The following is an 18,913-nucleotide window of genomic DNA, read 5'->3' on the forward strand; positions in this document are numbered from 1 at the left end:
TTTATTTGGGTCCGTTCGGGGCAGAACACGGCTAGCCGCCTTTCCACTCATTTTTGTTAACATCGGGGCTTTTTTTTTTTTGAGCAGGAACGCACAGGAACTCAGTCCCGGCTGGCTTGGTGGCAGGGGGTGTGGCCTAATATGCAAAGTAGTTCTTGCTGGGCTTTTTCCACCATAAAAGCCCTGGTTAAAATGAATTTCTGTCCTGCAGTTCTTAGTTATGTGAGGGTTGGATCCCACAATCCATGAGCAGAAAGTACTGATGGTTGCGGATCTTTCCCATTTCTTTCTGACCTGAGAAAAGTTTGTTGGGTTACGGGACCAATATGTAGTAACACGGGTGAGTAGGGAGGGAGGTTTTTTCCTGCAGTTTTATTTTTCTCACCAGTGCGTTCCGGTTGCTTCAGGCGTGGAGGCTGTTCTCATGTGTTTAGCTCCCTCTAGTGGTGTATTCAATATTACAGCACTTTATTTCCAGCATATCTTCCTACAGATCTAAACTGGAGGTTTTTATGCCAGACAGAAAGTGATGTAATATTAAATTAGCCACTGGATATAATTGAAGTAGGGTTGCCAGGTCTGTGTTGGAAAGTACCTGGAGACTTTGGGGGTGGAGCCAGAAGAGGGCATGGTTTGGGGAGGGGAGGGGCCTCAGCATGGTCCCATGCCCTAGAGTCCACCCTCCAAAGCAGCCATTTTCTCCAGGGGAGCTGATCTCTGCCAACTGGAGACTAGTGGTAAAGGTGGGACATCTCCAGGCCCCACCTGGAGGCTAGCAACCCTACCTGGCGACTTTGGGGGTGGATCTGGAAGAGGGTGGGGTTTGGAGAGGGGTCAGGACTCAGCAGGCTACATTGCCCTGGAGTCTACCCTTCCAAGCAACCATTTTCTCCAGGGGGAAAAATCTGCAAAGGACCACCAGAAACAATAATACTATCACACTATAAATGTGTAAATGCATTCTTATTTAGTGTAAAACAAAATAAGGCAAAGGAAAAAAAACCCAAAGTCACTACTTCAGTCTCTTAAGGGCAAATGCCTCTTCCAAACGAACTGATGTGGGTAGCGTCTTTCAGTGTTCCGCTCGTGGTTTGTATGGAGAGAATAAGGGACCTCACGGTTTCGCTTGTCAAGTTCTTCTTCAGCCTTTTCTCCCGACGTTTCACGGAGCCACAGTTCTTTGTTTCTATGTCACGGATCAACGCAGGCTCTCAATCTCTGCTATCGGCTCTTGTCCAAGTGATTTCTGTGAATGGTTTTCAGGAAATCGAACAGGAGTTGAGGCAAATGGAAGAGATGAAGGAGCAATACCAGAAGAAAAACCAAGAGCAGGTAACGTACTCGGAGTGTTGAAAACGTCCTTATTAAGTGTGGTCACAAGACATCTAAGCGGTGGGTCACTTTACCCCTCTCGAATTGTAATTGGATTACCAAATATAGCAGCCCAGCGGGGTTGAAAGCTAAGGAGGGCTGGCCCTGGTTAGTACTTGGATGGGAGACAACCAAGGAAGTCCACGGTTGCTATGGAGAGGCAGGCAACAGCCAAGCACCTCTGCTTGGTCATTGTAGCAGCTCTAATAGCCCAGGCTAGCCCGCTTTCGTCAAAGTTTGGAGGCGAAGCAGTATTGATTGTGACCCATTCTTGGATGGGAGACCACCAAGGTAGACGGGGGCTGCTCTGCAGAGACAGGCGACGGCACAGCACCTCTGCTTGTTGCTGCTCAGCAAAGGATAATCCAAATGAAAACCAGCAGAGGAAGTCTATGTTACTTACAACTTTTGTGACCTAATAAGACATCAGGTTCCCCACCCCACCCCCCCTTTCCCATCTAGTCTGTCAGCATCAAGGAATTTATCACCGAGTTGGCAAAGCTGCAAAGCGAGATGCAGCAACTGGCCCGGAATCAAGAAGAGGTGGCTATGCAGAACAGACACCTGGAAAGCCGGCTGGAAGTCGAGCAGCAGGAAAGGCAGCAGCTGGAGGAGCAGTGCAAGGTAACGGAGGAGTCTCTTGAGCTGGAAGTCTTGCAGCTGCTGGTCCTCTGGACATCCCATCAGCTGGGGAGGTCGGGGAGTGGAGAGCTGGCCCTGGGCAATCCTCCTCCTTCCCTGGCACTCCTTCCTGGTCTCTTTCAAGGTGTCCTAACAAGAAGACCCATGGCAATGGATTGGGTTGGATCCCATAGTCATAGGAACTTGTCCTGGGGGCTGAACAAAAGCCCTGACCTGAACAAGCCAGGCGTAGCCCGATCTCTGCAGCTAAGCAGGGTCGGCCCTGACTAGTATTTGGATGGGAGACCTCCAAGGAATACCAGGGGTGTGACCCAGAGGCAAGTGATGGCAGACCACCTCTGAAACATCTCTTGCCTTAAAAACAAGTCTGGCTCACCACCTAGTGGTTGGTGCATAACACTAAAAGAGCTAGAACTTCTGGCTGCCAAATGGACTTAGGATCTCCTGGTTATACTACACACACTAGCTTATTATTGTTACTAGGAGTAAGGCTCATTGTGAAGTAAAATACAGTGGCCTCTAGAAGGAGGCCTGGGCAAGTACCCACCTCAAGGGGAGCTGATCTCTGCCATCTAGAGAGCAGTTGTAAATCTGAGTGATCTCCAGTGGTTCCCCAGGAGGAAATGTCATTGTACCTGTCTGAGGTCCTATCCCTCCTCAAACCCCACCCTCTCCAGGTGCCACCACTTAAATCTCCAGGAATTTTCTAACCTGAAGTTGGCAACCCTATCTCCTTCAGTTTATCTGCCCCTCTGACTTCAGGTTTCCATTGCCTTCCTCCTCCCTGCAGCCTCTACATAGGAAAAGATAGTCTTTCTTCACAGTGTATGTGTGTGGGGGGGCAAAGCACCTTACATCATTCTCCTCCACCCCCCAGTGTGATCTGAAGAACAACACTGTGAGGCAGGTTAGGCTGAGTCTGTGACTGGTCTGAAATCACAGCCAGCTTCTACAGCCCTTACCTAGAGATTGGCAATGGTGGTTCTCCAGGAGGAAAGGCCTCTCCCTCCGAAGCCTGTAGTGATACCTTAGGAATTTCCGACCAACCTGGAAAGGTATCACTAAAGGCCTCTGGGCGAGTGCCGCCAGCCTATATATGCAAGACACTGTCTATTCCGTTGACACTACTTTCTTGGTTAATCTAGAAACAGCTTGCAGAAGAATAAAAAGTAATTTCATTTCCCGATTTATACTTCTCTATATTCTTAAGGCTCTGGAAGAGACAGTCAGATGCTTGAAGAAATGCAAGGAGGATACAGAAAAGAAGTTGAAAGAAGCCAGTATAGAGTCGGAACAGGTCAGTGCAGAGGTGAAGGGGAAACAGCACAGGGCCCGAGAAGCCAAGTTGGATCAGGCCAATGGCCCATCCAGTCCAACACCCTGCGTCACATAAGAGAAGCCATGTTGGATCAGGCCAGTGGCCCATCCTGTCCAACACTCTGTGTCACATAAGAACATAAGAGAAGCCCTGTTGGATCAGGCCAGTGGCCCCTCCAGTCCAACACTCTGTGTCACATAAGAACATAAGAGAAGCCAAGTTGGATCAGGCCAATGGCCCATCCAGTCCAACACCCTGCGTCACAGTGGCCAAAACCCAGGGGCCATCAGGAGGTCCACCAGTGGGGCCAGAACTCCAGAAGTCCTCCCACTGTGATGCCCCCCAAGCACCAAGAAGACAAAGCATCATGGCCCCAGACATAAGAACATAAGAGAAGCCATGTTGGATCAGGCCAGTGGTCCATCCAGCCCAACACTCTGTGTCACACAGGGGCCAAAAAACCCAGTGCCATCAGGAGGTGCACTAGTGGGGCCAGGACACTAGAAGCCCTCCAACTGTGCCCCCCTCCAAGCACCAAGAATACAGAGCATCACTGCCCCAGACATAAGAACATAAGAGAAGCCATGTTGGATCACGTCAATGACCCATCCAGTCCAACACTCTGAGTCACACAGTGGCCAATATATGTGTGCGTGTGTGTATAAACACACACATTTTATATATATATATATATATATATATATATATATATATATATACTGTGACTATGAAATTTGGTCTGTTGCTGAATAACAGCATGTATCGGGGTCTCCAGCATGTTGCCCGTGGGCATCATGGTGTCCGCCAGCACCTTTTCTAGTGCCTGCCAAGAGTTTTTAGGAAGTGGGCAGGGCCAGGTAAGGCATTTGCCCAGCAAGGCTTCTGACTGGCTGTTTTTGTAGTAAAAGCCCAGCAGGAAATTGTTTGCATATTAGGCCACACCCCCTAATATTACTAATGTTTCACACTGGGTTTTTTTTTTAAGAAAAAGCCTAGAAGGAACTCGTCTGCATATTAGACCACACCCCCTGATGTCACTATTGTTTCACGCAGGGGTTTTGTTGTAGAAAAAGCCCAGCAGAAACTCATCTGCATATTAGGCCACACCCGCCTGACATCACAGGAGTCCTGTGGCGCAGAGTGGTAAAGCTGCAGTACTGCAGTTGGAGCCCTCTGCTCACGACCTGAGTTTGATTCCAGCGGCAGCTGGTTCAGGTAGCTGGCTCGAGGTTGACTCAGCCTTCCATCCTTCTGAGGTCGGTAAAATGAGGACCCAGCTTGCTGGGGGGGAAGCGTAGATGACTGGGGAAGGCAATGGCAAACCACCCCGTAAAAAGTCTCCCGTGAAAACGTTGTGATGCGACGTCACCCCAGAGTCGGAAACGACTGGTGCTTGCACAGGGGACCTTTCCTTTCCTTTTTGTTCCTGACATCACTATTGTTTCACACAGGACTTTTGTAGAGAAAGCCCAGCAGGAACTCATCTGCATATTAGGCCACACCCTGCCAGTTCTTAAGTGCCCTCTCTTCTCTCTCGACTTTCTGTCTTCCACCCCCCCCCTCCCCCCCTGCAGATAACGGCTAATTTGGAGGAAGCGCATCACTGGTTCAAGTCCAAGTTTGACAGCCTGCAGCGAGAGCTCGCCAAACACCGGCAGCAGAGGGTATCGGAAGACCAAGGTTACAAAGAAGAGGTCAGTGTGGGGCACCTTTGGCCAGCAGCAGCATAATTGCCGTGGGATAGAACCACTGGCCGACCTGCCCCTCACCCCGTGTGGGTGCCATGAGCACAAGACGGGAAGGGTGAGAAGAAAGCAAATGGAGGAGGGAAAGGTGGAAAGAAAGTAACTTTAACTTTAAATGCATTCTCCAAGCCATTGGATGGCTTGGGTTGGATAAGTGATTGAAAGAGACAAATGCCTTCTTCTCCAAGCCGGCCAACAGAGCAGTGGGGGCTTTGAAGAAGATGATGATATTGGATTTATATCCCGCCCTCCACTCCGAAGAGTCTCAGAGCGGCTCACAATCTCCTTTCCCTCCCCCCCCCCCCCACAACAGACACCCTGTGAGGTAGATGAAGATATTGGATTTATATCCCGCCCTCCACTCCAGAGTCTCAGAGTGGCTCACAATCTCCTTTACCTTCATCCCCCCCCCCCCCCCACAACAGACACTCTGTGAGGTAGATGAAGATATTGGATTTCTATCCCGCCCTCCACTCCGAAGAGTCTCAGAGCGGCTCACAATCTCCTTTCCCTTCCTCCCCCACAACAGACACCCTGTGAGGTAGATGAAGATATTGGATTTATATCCCGCCCTCCACTCTGAAGAGTCTCAGAGCAGCTCACAATCTCCTTTCCCTTCCTCCCCCACAACAGACACCCTGTGAGGTAGATGAAGATATTGGATTTCTATCCCGCCCTCCACTCCGAAGAGTCTCAGAGCGGCTCACAATCTCCTTTCCCTTCCTCCCCCACAACAGACACCCTGTGAGGTAGATGAAGATATTGGATTTCTATCCCGCCCTCCACTCCGAAGAGTCTCAGAGCAGCTCACAATCTCCTTTCCCTCCCCCCCCACAACAGACACCCTGTGAGGTAGATGAAGATATTGGATTTATATCCCGCCCTCCACTCCGAAGAGTCTCAGAGCAGCTCACAATCTCCTTTCCCTTCCTCCCCCACAACAGACACCCTGTGAGGTAGATGAAGATATTGGATTTCTATCCCGCCCTCCACTCCGAAGAGTCTCAGAGCAGCTCACAATCTCCTTTACCTTCATCCCCCCCCCCCCACAACAGACACCCTGTGAGGTAGATGAAGATATTGGATTTATATCCCGCCCTCCACTCCGAAGAGTCTCAGAGCGGCTCACAATCTCCTTCCCCCCCCCCCCCCCCCACAACAGACACCCTGTGAGGTAGATGAAGATATTGGATTTATATCCTGCCCTCCACTCCAAAGAGTCTCAGAGCGGCTCACAATCTCCTTTACCTTCATCCCCCCCCCCACAACAGACACCCTGTGAGGTAGATGAAGATATTGGATTTATATCCCGCCCTCCACTCCGAAGAGTCTCAGAGCGGCTCACGATCTCCTTTACCTTCCTCCCCCACAACAAACACCCTGTGAGGTGGGTGGGGCTGGAGAGGGCTCTCACAGCAGCTGCCCTTTCAAGGACAACCTCTGCCAGAGCTACGGCTGACCCAAGGCCATGCTAGCAGGTGCAAGTGGAGGAGTGGGGAATCAAACCTGGTTCTCCCAGATAAGAGTCCGCACACTTAACTACTACACCAAACTGGCTCTCCACATAATATGTGTGAAAGAGCCACATTTCAGCCACCCCTGTGCTAGACCATCAAGTGGACAGAAATGAAAGCGTGGGCAGTTTTGTATGCGTTTATTTTGCGACGCCTCTTCTCGGGAGGGCATTGCTACTGACGATACGTCCTCTCTCAACAGGAAAGACCAGAGAAACTCCCCAGCCAGGCATGTCTGAAGCGCTGGGAGACCAAACAGCACCTGAAGTTCCTTGCGAGAAAGTATCTCGGCTGAATCAGCAGTGGACGTCGTAGGGGAGAGGTTCCGGGTAGCAGGAGGTGACGACACTCTGCTTGCGAACACGACTTCTCGGGCCAAGGCAGCTGCGGGGGTATTTCGGTCCAACCCCATGAACGTCCGCAGGCTTGCTGGCTTCAGCAGAGACGGTCCCGCATTGAGCTTGGCTTGCTCTATATTAATGGGAAAGTCCTTTTTGAAAAAGAGCCAACTCGGCAGCTCGGAAAACCTCTGAGTCTTGGGCCTTCAGATGGTGTCTATTAAAATCAGGTTCAGCCTCAGAACACTTCTCAGGTACTCTGGTTGTGTGGGGGGGGCGGACTTTGGGATTTGCTCCCAGGTGAAAGACTTCTTCCTCCGCTTGGGCGTCTGTAGGCCTCCAAAGAGGATCAAGTGTCTGCGTGGGGATTCTGCCCGTCCGTCTCCATGGCCCCATCTTTCACCATCCTGGATTTAAACGGAACAGACTCTGAAGGGCTTTCTTGATCAAACAGAGTGGGCGAAAGCCTCGGGGGGGCCTTGCGTTAAAGCCTAAAACAGGACCACGAGGGAGTTAATCCAGGGAACACGAAGTCCCAAGGGCGGTTTCTCAAATGTCCTTTTTCTAAGCTAGCTATTTTGCACGTCAGGTTCTCAGATCTGGGCATTGGGACCGAGGCTGCTCTGGAAGGATTGTGAGACAGCAGGCCGCATCCTGCCGTCTTATTGCGGAGCGCGGGAGTACTGTAGGCAAGCTGAGAAGTTTAATTTAATTTTTCCATTTACAGCCCGCCCTATCCCGCAAGCGAGCTCAGGGCGGCTTACGACATCAAAACGAACCAAGTCAAATTAAGTAGTAATCGTAAGCAGTGTCATAAATGCAAAAGTTAGGTCCTCTACTGCACCAGCTGGCCTTAGATCGTGCTGCAACCATTTCCAGAGCTTATCCGTATAGCTGCACTTTAGCGCAACTCTTCGTTAGCAAGCGGGGCAAGACATTGACCGAGGGTAGGGGACACGAATCGCAGCAGGAAACCAACTTCTTGTAACTGTTCAAGCACCAACCTTGAATTTGCTGCTAGGATCCTTCGGCCCCTTAGGAGTATCTTTGCCCTCCTTTCGTTGGACAGCTCCACATTTAGAAGGGTTCCGATCATGGGGACTAGCCCACAGCGCAAACGGAGGGCTCTGATCAGCCATGCTTTTAATGGTATTACATTTAAGTGTTTACACAAATACTTGATTTCATCATCATTCGTTCTCTCTTTAAATTAGATTGGTAGGCGTTTGCCAGGGTCACGCAGCCACAAAGTATGGGCTTCTGCCTCTGTTAATGAAGGGCACACGACACCCTAGAGAGCCAAAAGACCACTGGGGGGGGGGCTGCCCCTTCTCCGTCGCTGCAGTCCATTTCCAATAGATGTTTTTAGGAGCGTCTTTTAAATGTTGGACCCTTCTTTGAAGGGCCACATTCAGGAGATTGCGACAAGGAGTCAGATGGCAGGGGCAGGAGTCCTTGAGCTGTGCAGTTGGATTGAAACAGCTCTTCGGCAGCCATCAGAAGCCATTTTGGTTGAGCCTCTGGTTCACTTCTTCTAATTGTTCTAGTATCAATCTTGAATTTGCTTCAAGGACCCTTTGGCTTCTAAGGAGTATTTCTGTCCTCCTTTCGCTGGACTGCTCCATGTTTAGAATGGTTTGAAGCGTGGGACTAGCCCCTGCAGCACGAACATGCTGATGGCATACTCTGTTCGGCCATGTTTCTGATGCCATTTAACAGGCTGGCCAGCTGGCCTTGAGCACAAATCACAGACAAGAATGGATTTTGTCTTTAAAACCCCTCCTTCCACACCACTACAGTACATGCGCGTGCAGCTGACATATCTGTGTGCCTGTAACTAGTGAAGGCGTGAGCAGTGACTCGTTTTTTCCACACTTAAATTATATTGATGCTTTCAATAAGAACATAAGAGAAGCCATGTTGGATCAGGCCAATGGCCCATCCAGTCCAACACTCTGTGTCACACAGTGGCCAATATATATGTGTGTGTGTACACACACACATATACATATATACACTGCGGCTAATAGCCACTGATGGACCTCTGCTCCATATTTTTATCCAATCCCCTCTTAAAGCTGGCTATGCTGGTTATCCGTTTTAACATGACTGCTCAGCAATTTGATCAAATGCCCACGAGTTCTTGTATTGTGAGAAAGGGAGAAAAGGACTTCTTTCTCTACTTTCTCCATCCCATGCATCATCTTGTAAACCTCTATCGTGTCACCCCACAGTCAACGTTTCTGCAAGCTAAAGAGCCCCAAGCATTTTAACCTTTCTTCATAGGGAAAGTGTTCCAAACCTTTAATCATTCTAGTTGCTCTTTTCTGCACTTTTTCCAATGCTATAATATCCTTTTTGAGATGCGGTGACCAGAATTGTACACAGTATTCCAAATGAGACCACACCATAGATTTATACAGGGGCATATATACACACACACACACACACACACACATACTGTGGCTAATAGCCACTGATGGACCATAAAAAATTTAACATAATACAAGACAACTTGCTTTAAGCATTAGAGTGCAAAACTGAAATAATACAAAACTAACTGATAATTCAGTTACATTTCTTAGACAAACCAGTACAAGGGGGGATATATGGAATAGAATTTAAATAAATGAAATTACACTGCGTGTGCAATCAAATGTAAATCATAGAGCGATATACACGATTAGACGGCAAAATCTTCATCAAAACGTCCATCAAATAGGAAATGACTAGAAACCAAGGCTGAGCAATTTTCTTTTCATACCGATAAGGGGAAGAATAAACTAGAGAAAAAAGCTAATTTGCTTTGGAGGAAATAGTCCCAAATTTTAAAGCGCCAGGTTTGAATCGATGGTATGCATCTAGATTTCCATTTTGTTGCGATTTATGTTTTCGCTATCAATAACAGAGACAGTGTGATCTTTCTTAGAATTGCCCATAGGTTGTGCAGTCAAAAAAAAAATCAAGTAACGCCACTTCCACTGTAAAGGTAGTATCTCACTAATCGTCTTCAATATTTGCGGGGTCGGGATGGTGGCTCAGTGGTAGAGCTTCTGCTTGGTAAACAGAAGGTCCCAGGTTCAATCCCTGGCATCTCCAACTAAAAAGGGTCCAGGCAAATAGGCGTGAAAAACCTCAGCTCGAGACCCTGGAGAGCCACTGCCAGTCTGAGCAGACAAGATTGACTTTGGAGAAGGGATGGTGGCTCAGTGGTAGAGCATCTGCTCGGTAAGCAGAAGGTCCCAGGTTCAATCCCTGGCATCTCCAACTAAAAAGGGTCCAGGCAAATAGGCGTGAAAAACCTCAGCTCAAGACCCTGGAGAGCCGCTACCAGTCTGAGTAGACAATACTGACTTTGATGGACCCAAGGAGGTCTGATTCAGTATAAGGCAGCTTCATATGTTCATATGTTGGGGAGGGATGGTGGCTCAGTGGCAGAGCATCTGCTTGGTAAGCAGATGGTCCCAGGTTCAATCCCCGGCATCTCCAATTAAAAAGGGTCCAGGCAAGTAGGTGTGAAAAACCTTAGCTTGAGACCCTGGAGAGCCGCTGCCAGTCTGAGTAGACAATACTGACTTTGATGGACTGAGGGTCTGATTCAGTATAAGGCAGCTTCATATGTCATATGTCTTGTGCCCGAAAAGGTTGACTAAAAGGACAGTGCCACCAGCTATGCAGAAAGTTAGCAATTTGACTGCAATTTTTTATATCACTGTTGTGACGATATGGGGGTCTACGTAATGCATTGTAAGTGGCGAAAGATACCACCGCCAGAGACGTTTTAGTGATTGTATCCTTAAAATATAATTTTTTGATTGTAAGCTAGGTTTACACCATATTTCTTCCCAGTCACGCTCAGTTAACTGAAGCTGGAGAACATGTTGCCGTTGTTTCTGAAAAAGTGTCAATTTTTCTTGTTACTGAGTTTAGCAGTGACTCACGGAAGCTCCTATGCTACCACAAATCTTGTTAAGTCTTTAAGGTGCTGCTGCTACAGCCACATGGCCATCCATCTTGGGCTGTAACAGATGTGTATTTTATTAATTTTGTAATTTATGAAGAATTAAAAGATTTTCTTTACAACAGTGTGTGTTCATGTTTTCCAGGGTTGTTCCAAGCATCCAAAGAATCATAGAGTTGGAAGGGACGTCCAGGGTCATCTAGTCCAACCCCCTGCACAATGCAGGAAACTCACAAACCCCTCCCCCTAAATTCACAAATCTTCATTACTGTCAGATAGCCATCTAGCCTGTTTAAAAACCTCCAAGGAAGGAGAGCCCACCACCTCCCGAGGAAGCCTGTGCCACTGAGGAACCGCTCTAACGGTCAGGAAGTTCTTCCTAATGTTGAGCCAGAAACTCTTTTAATTTAATTTCAACCCACTGGCTCTGGTCCTGCCTTCTGGGGCCACAGAAAACAATTCCCCACCATCCAGATGACAGTTCTTCAAGTCCTTAAAGATGGTGATCCCATCACCTCTCAGCCGCCTCCTCTCCAGTGGGTGCACACAGGAACAGCATTCAGCAATGTTCCCTCTAAGCTGCAGAGTTTTGTGAGCAACAATTCTACTTTGTGCACTACTGGCATTAAAGTTGTGAGGTACTGCACAAATTCTTGTGCTCTGGGGTCAACCTTGCTGAGCTAAGACAAAGATGTGTGAGCTGGAGGCTAAAAATCTGTGAGCTAGCTCACGCTAACTCAGCTTAGAGGGAACCCTGGTGGCCAGTGTCCTTTCTGTGTACATGAAAACAAAAATACCAGCCATCCATGTATTACTTGGATGACAGTTCTGTTCACATGTTTTGGAGAATCTAAAACTTCCCTCCCAAAAGAGAGAGAGAGGAAAATGTTTAATCCGGCAAGCCTTTACAGTAAAAGGCAAAAATGAAAACAATGCACACACGTTCAATCCAGTCATCGGAAAAATGACATTTGTTTATGAAACAAGAAGACGCGTGTATGCCCAAATGGTTCATTAAGTTTACATGTGATCCTCTCAACCGGTGCAGTCCCTAAACAGGGCGTTGTTCTACGCTCTGGAGCTCGCAAACAACACTTCTGAACAAAATGGCTGAAAGAAAAAGTCTGACTCCCTTTTAAGAAGGACTCGTAATGCTGTTTACTGGGTCTCTATTTTTTCCAGGACAGAAAATATTGCCCTTCTCTAGGTGGGGAACGTCCTTGGTAAAGTCAGGCAGCCTGAAATTGCCCTTCAACCGCTGAGGAAAAGTACCTCAGAACTGACAACCCAAATGTATATATCACAACATTGAACGCTGTAATTCTACAGGTCTGAACTCTTCTCAACATTTCGTGTATGTGCGTGCCGCCCCCCCTCAAAGGGCGGGGCCTCATCCCTCACGGTTGTTCAGTGGCCTCTTGCCCCTCCTTTTGCGATGCCCGCAGCTCCGTCACACAGCCCCATGGGTATACAGCAGCTTCCGAGCCATTCTGAGATTCCCGCTGCTCTGATAGATGAGCGATAAGTTGAAGGCGATATCTCTGCGCAAGTCTGTCTGGTCAGCCTCTATGCCCTGATTTTCGGAGAGGGGAGGAAAAAAAGCCAGTCAGCCTCTGAGCGAGTCAAATGAGGGACTGCAATTCTCTTGCACCCCCAGACACACCAAACGCACGTGAACAGCCAAAGTGATTGTTTCAATACTTGAAGCCTGACACAGCCGTTATACTTTCTCCAACAGGTTTCAAGGGCTGGTTTTCCCTCCAGAACTTAACTTCAGAAGTGATGTCTGCACAACAGGCCTCGGTGGCAACAATTCTGTTCAGTTCTGCTGCAGGCTCTCTGAACATCGTAAGAGGCAGTGTTCCCTCTAAGATGAGCTGGTGTGAGCTAGCTCACAGATTTTTAGCCTCCAGCTTACACATTTTTTGTCTTAGCTCAGGAAGGAAGACCCCAGAGCACACTAATTGACGCAGGAGCTCACCACTTTAATGCCAGCAGCTCACAAAGCAGAATTTTTGCTCACAAGACTCTGTAGCTTAGAGCAGGGGTGTCGAACTCATTTGTTATGAGGGCCAGATCTTCACCTTGTCGGGCTGGGCCATGTATGTAATCAAATGTAATGCCAGGTAGGGGAGATATAAACTTTATAAGATGCACACACTCAGCCTAATCCACCTCAGTGGCTTGTTGAGCCTCAGCCAAAAGGAAGAGAGGCTTGCCTTAGTAGCTCTGCTGTGCGATTGAGAGAGCCTGGCGAAGCTAGCTCTCCTTCCCCCACTTCCTCCCCAAGGCAGGAGCTTTGCTCTGTAGCTTCTGTGCGATTGAGAAAGCCTGGCAAAGCAAGCTGTGATGCAGAAGGAAGCAAGAGAGTTGGAGAAGGAAGCAGATGACAATGCATTGCTCACGGGCCTGATAGAACCCATCTGGGCCCTGATTCTGCCCCTGGGCCACATGTTTGACACCCCTGACTTGGAACATTGGTAAGGGGGAGTTCCTGCTACAAAAACCCCCCCCTACTCGCTTGTATCATGTCATGTAGATTCTGGGTTTTGTAGTCCACATAACTTACTGCTTCAAAGGCAGAATGTGCCTGTGTTTTTAAGTAGAGTTTTAGTGTGCTTTGGAATAAATATATAGATTTTGCTTAAATTATTTCTCATACTTTTCTCTTGCTTGACCCAATTTCATTGTTTCTTTGGATTAGGGCAGGGGTGGCCAAACTTGCTTAATGTAAGAGCCACACAGAATAAAACGTCAGATGTCTGAGAGCTGCAAAGCATGAATGGCGGATGTTTGAGAGTTGCAAGACAGGGAAGGAGGGAGGCAGGCAAATAAATGAGGGGTGGAAAGAAAGCAACTTCAATTTTAAACGCATTCTACAAGCCACCAGCTGGCTTGACTTGGAGAAGTGATTTAAAGAGAGAGATGCCTTCTCCAAGCTGGCCAACAGGGCAGTGGGGGCTTCAAGAGCCTAACGATATTTGTGAAAGAGCCAAGTGTGGCTCCCGAGCCACCATTTGGCCACCCCTGGGTTAGGGTCTTTTCCCTCCTGTTTTTGTTTGCAGACTACTGATGCGCAGTTACCTCCAAGACCAGTGGGGGGAGCTCCAGGGCTGCCTTGTAGTAGGGAATGGCCAGATGGACCAATCCCAGCTGGTGGAGGCCACGCCCTAAATTGTACAAAGACTCTTGGCAGGAGCCACGGAGCTGCAGGTAGCGGTGGAGGAAGGAGAAGCCCTGGAGAAGAAGAAGAAGAAGACAACATTGGATTTGTATCCCGCCCTCTACTCCGAAGAGTCTCAGAGTGGCTGAGGAGGAAGGGAAATCTCCTTTCCCTTCCTCCTCTACAACAGACACCCTGTGAGGTGGGTGGGGCTGAGAGAGCTCTGACAGAAGCTGCCCTTTCAAGGACAGCTCTGCGAGAGCGATGGCTGACCCAAGGTCATTCCAGCAGGTGCAAGTGGAAGAGTGGGTAATCAAACCCGGTTCTCCCAGATAACAGTCTGTGCACTTCACCGCTACTCCAAGCTGGCAAACTGGAGGGAAAAAGAGGCACAGAGTCAAAACGGAATGACAAGAGCCCTTTGAAAGATGCAAAAGGCTCTTCATCTCATTATAGCTGCTTTTGCCCACCTGAAACACCACAAAAATTTCTTGCACCTGTTTGCAACAAGGCAGCAGCAAGGGAAATGACAAGCGGGTGAAAAAAATGGGGAGTCGCCAATGCAACTATTTCAATACAACAGGGGTGGCCAACGGTAGCTCTCCAGGTTTGTTTTTTTTTGCCTACAACTCCCATCAGCCTCAGCCATTGGCCATGCTGGCTGGGACTGATGGGAGTTGTAGGCAAACACATCCGGAGAGCTACTGTTGGCCATCCCTGCAATACAGGATTCTGTAGTTTGTTTATAGGTTTATTAAGTTTATACCCCACCCTCCCCACCAAGCGGCTTTATGTATTTATTTCTGTGGCACCTCCGTCACTATTCCTGATTAGACATGAGCAAGGACGACAGGATGTTTTGCAGCTCATTCATTCACAGCATCACCAAACTGGCTCTTTCAAGGACAACTCCTATGAGAGCTATGGCTGACCCAAGGCCATGCTAGCAGGTGCAAGTGGAGGAGTGGGGAATCAAACCCGGTTCTCCCAGATAAGACAGCTATGGCTGACCCAAGACCATTCCAGCAGCTGCAAGTGGAGGAGTGGGGAATCACACCCGGTTCTCCCAGATAAGAGAGCTCTGGCTGACCCAAGGCCATGCTAGCAGGTGCAAGTGGAGGAGTGGGGAATCAAACCCGGTTCTCCCAGATAAGAGAGCTCTGGCTGACCCAAGGCCATTCCAGCAGGTGCAAGTGGAGGAGTGGGGAATCAAACCCGGTTCTCCCAGATAAGAGAGCTCTGCCTGACCCAAGGCCATTCCAGCAGGTGCAAGTGGAGGAGTGGGGAATCAAACCCGGTTCTCCCAGATAAGAGAGCTCTGGCTGACCCAAGGCCATGCTAGCAGGTGCAAGTGGAGGAGTGGGGAATCAAACCTGGTTCTCCCAGAGAAGAGAGCTCTGGCTGACCCAAGGCCATTCCAGCAGGTGCAAGTGGAGGAGTGGGGAATCAAACCCAGTTCTCCCAGAGAAGAGAGCTCTGGCTGACCCAAGGCCATGCTAGCAGGTGCAAGTGGAGGAGTGGGGAATCAAACCCGGTTCTCCCAGATAAAAGAGCTCTGGCTGACCCAAGGCCATTCTAGCAGCTGCAAGTGGAGGAGTAGGGAATCAAACCCGGTTCTCCCAGATAAGAGTTCGTGCACTTAACCACTACACCAAACTGGATACACTATACACGCATGCAATGGTGGAAGGGGAATAGTCCCCTGATTTGGTGGTGAGATAAGACTTTTCGCTTTCTCCTATATTGTAGAAACCTAAAACCTAGACTTGGAGAGTCCCCACTGAGTGGCTTTTTCTAAAAAGCACAGGCAACAAGGTATTTGTGGCATATTGACAAAACTTTCACATGATAGATAGATAGGTGATCGATAGATTGAGAGACATATTGAGAGATAGACAGACATAGATGATGGATGGATGGATGACAGATGATAGAAGAAAGATAGATGACAGAAGATAGATGATAGACATAGATGATGGAGGGAGGTAAGATAGACAGAGAGATAGATGATAGAGAGAGAGAGATGATTATATATATATAGAGAGAGAGAGATGATAGATGGATGGATGACGGATAGATGGATGGCAGATAGCTGATAGATTGAGGGACATACTGAGAGATGGACAGACAGATAGATGATGGATGGATGGATGATATGATAGAAGATAGAGAGAGACATGATATATATATATAGAGAGAGAGATGATAGGCAGATGATGGATGGATGGATGACAGATAGATAGATGGCAGATAGATGATAGATAGATAAGATGATAGGCAGACAGACAGATATTTCACAAAGGGAAAAGAAAACTACTTTGACCTCAACTGAAAGTCAGGAAAAAAGGAGATGAGAAACAGACGTCTGTGTTTATTAATAGCATTTGCAAATGCAATTTCTGGGGTTAAAACAACAGACATCTGGACAGCCAAAGTCTATCTGTGGAGGAGAAAACAACATCCTGGTTGCTTTTAACCTTAATAGACAAAATCAATCCAGACTTGAACAAATAAGAAAACAGCCAGTGACATTTCATATTAATGTGCTTAATGTGCCCACCCGCATATTTTCCGCCGCAAGCCCCAATTACTGAAACAGAAAGAGGCCATTATTATTATTTTAATTCGCATTAGCGGTGCAACATCTTCATCTTCCATGGCTTTGAAGTAAGCAGACGATTGATCCAGGTGGGCAGCCGTCTGCAATCACTCCTCTCCAGCCAGACCCAAAGGAGTGAGCCGTGACTCATGAAAGCGGCCACAAATTCAGGTAGTCTTTAAGGTGCTACTGGACTCTGGCTCTTTTCTACTAATTCTTCATCATCATCATCATCGTTGTTGTATTTTTTTATATATGCATTTGCATTTGTGTGCCCATGGAAGTCACGGCTCCCTCTGGTGACTGACCCCTACTGATATTCAGAGAGACGGCTGAATAGAGCCTGCCCCTGTCTCCAGACTGCTGGTATTCCAAGGTCACACATCCCTGCTTAGCTTCTGAGATCTGATGAAATTGGGCTTCCTTGGTCTCCTCAGGTCAGGACTCTTTTCTACTCATTTGTCAAGCTCCTGCATGTATCTCTCCCTTAGAACAGGGGTGGGGAACAGTGGCTCTCCAGATGTTGTTTGCCTTCAACTCCCATCAGCCCCAGCCATTGGCCATGCTGGCTGGGGCTGATGGGAGTTGTAGGCAAAAAAACATCTGGAGAGCTACCCTTGGCCACCCCTGGGTTAGGGGATGTTTAGATTCTCATGGAACACTGTCGCGTCTCACGAGTGTGAGAAGGAATGTTCTAGTATTAGGGTTTGTAGAATCTTTCGGGATCAAGTGCCATGTTCTACTGGAGAAAGTTTTCCTTCCAGACGTTGATGATGATGATGATGATATTGGATTTATATCCCGCCCTCCACTCCGAAGAGTCTCAGAGCGGCTCACAATCTCCTTTCCCTTCCTCCCCCACAACAGACACCCTGTGAGGTGGGTGGGGCTGGAGAGGGCTCTCACAGCAGCTGCCCTTTCAAGGACAACCTCTGCCAGAGCTATGGCTGACCCAAGGCCATTTCAGCAGGTGCAAGTGGAGGAGTGGGGAATCAAACCCGGTTCTCCCAGATAAGAGTCCGCACACTTAACCACTACACCAAACTGTGCTCAATGCACAGCAGCCAAGAAGGTCAGAGCGCCTGCTCCGGCTGCAACGCCACTGAGGATGTCCTCCGCAGCTGAGAACGAAACGTCTGGAAGGAAAACTTTCTCCAGTAGAACACAGCACTTGATCCCGAAAGATTCTACAAACCCTAATGATGTTACCAGCCGTGAAAACCTGAAATCTTTGATAATGTTCTAGTAGCTTCGAAACGTCCTTATCTCTCCAATACGCAGTTCTTCCTCTTCTGTTGTTTATTGTAGTCACATTTGACCCTTAAGATAGAAGCACCCGCCAAATAGTAACAGCTGTGAACCCCCATTTATATATCTCTGTCTGTGCTTCAATTCTTCAGTTCTTTCAGTTACCTGTCTTGTAAGCATCTCTAGGACTTAATAAATGAATCTATTTGAAATAAACAAAGGATACCGTTATTGGGACTATCGGAGCTTGACATCATTCTTGATCTGTCATCCCCAGAGAAAGCCATGTTGCATTTCCAGCCCCTGCCCACCCTCCACAGAGCTGTGCCCCTAACATGCAAGAGGAGAGCGTGCTCCATGTACCTGCCCCCACTGACCTGGACAATGAGCGCGTGCCTCTTCAACACATACTTCTGGGATGCCATGTGGATGAAAGTTAGTCCAATGCAGAGGCTGTAGAGGGGCTCCTCGGGATTGGTCCGGAAAGCTTGCACGTATTGCCCTGGGAGGAAAACAGAGGGTGATGCAATGCCCGAATTTCTCTTCCAGATGTTTCCTTCACAAAACTTTCCAACAGTTACAAGAAGAAACAGTCAAACTACACTGCTTTAAGTTGCTAAGCAATAAACACTGGAGTGTCACAACGCATGCATCATCATCTTCGCAATTATACGTTAGAAGATGTGCCTCTCTTCCTCTAGGTTTCTGCCACTACAAAACATCAGTCAAAGAGGAGGAGTGAAGGGACCAGTACACAGTAACTGGAACTTTCTCAAGGGCTACGATCTCCCACAAATGTTCAGCTATTATAGGCCTTCCTTCCTGCTGGAATGGGCGGGGCTTTGGGGCCAACAGGGCTTCTGATTGGTCATTGGAGAGCACCGGCAGACACATTTTGTGGTGCCCGCCAAATGTTTTTAGAAAGTGGGCAGGGCCAAGGAGGAGCTTTTGGCTAGTAAAGAAACTGACTGGCCGCCGAAGATGCGGTTGGGTGCAGATTTTTAAAATGCTGCT

General features: G+C 48.2%; 2 protein-coding genes across 2 annotated transcripts in view; one reads left to right on the plus strand and one right to left on the minus strand.

Annotated features, from left to right (window-relative positions):
* The window catches only part of CCDC150 (coiled-coil domain containing 150), a 65,911-nt gene extending 59,026 nt beyond the window's left edge, over positions 1-6,885 (plus strand). Inside the window, exons 23-27 of the mRNA XM_060257066.1 lie at positions 1,264-1,332; positions 1,834-1,995; positions 3,224-3,310; positions 4,906-5,025; positions 6,793-6,885. Of these exons, the coding sequence (XP_060113049.1) occupies positions 1,264-1,332; positions 1,834-1,995; positions 3,224-3,310; positions 4,906-5,025; positions 6,793-6,885 (531 nt within the window). The remainder of the gene's footprint in view (positions 1-1,263; positions 1,333-1,833; positions 1,996-3,223; positions 3,311-4,905; positions 5,026-6,792) is intronic.
* A 4,960-nt stretch (positions 6,886-11,845) lies between these two features.
* The window catches only part of GTF3C3 (general transcription factor IIIC subunit 3), a 37,519-nt gene continuing 30,451 nt past the window's right edge, over positions 11,846-18,913 (minus strand). Inside the window, exons 17-19 of the mRNA XM_060257238.1 lie at positions 18,277-18,401; positions 13,974-14,126; positions 11,846-12,462 (exon numbers count right to left, since the gene is read on the minus strand). Coding sequence (XP_060113221.1) covers positions 12,340-12,462; positions 13,974-14,126; positions 18,277-18,401 — 401 coding nt within the window. The 3' untranslated portion in view covers positions 11,846-12,339. The remainder of the gene's footprint in view (positions 12,463-13,973; positions 14,127-18,276; positions 18,402-18,913) is intronic.

The sequence above is a fragment of the Heteronotia binoei genome, chromosome 16 (genome assembly GCF_032191835.1).
Source record: "Heteronotia binoei isolate CCM8104 ecotype False Entrance Well chromosome 16, APGP_CSIRO_Hbin_v1, whole genome shotgun sequence".
NCBI lineage: Eukaryota > Metazoa > Chordata > Lepidosauria > Squamata > Gekkonidae > Heteronotia > Heteronotia binoei.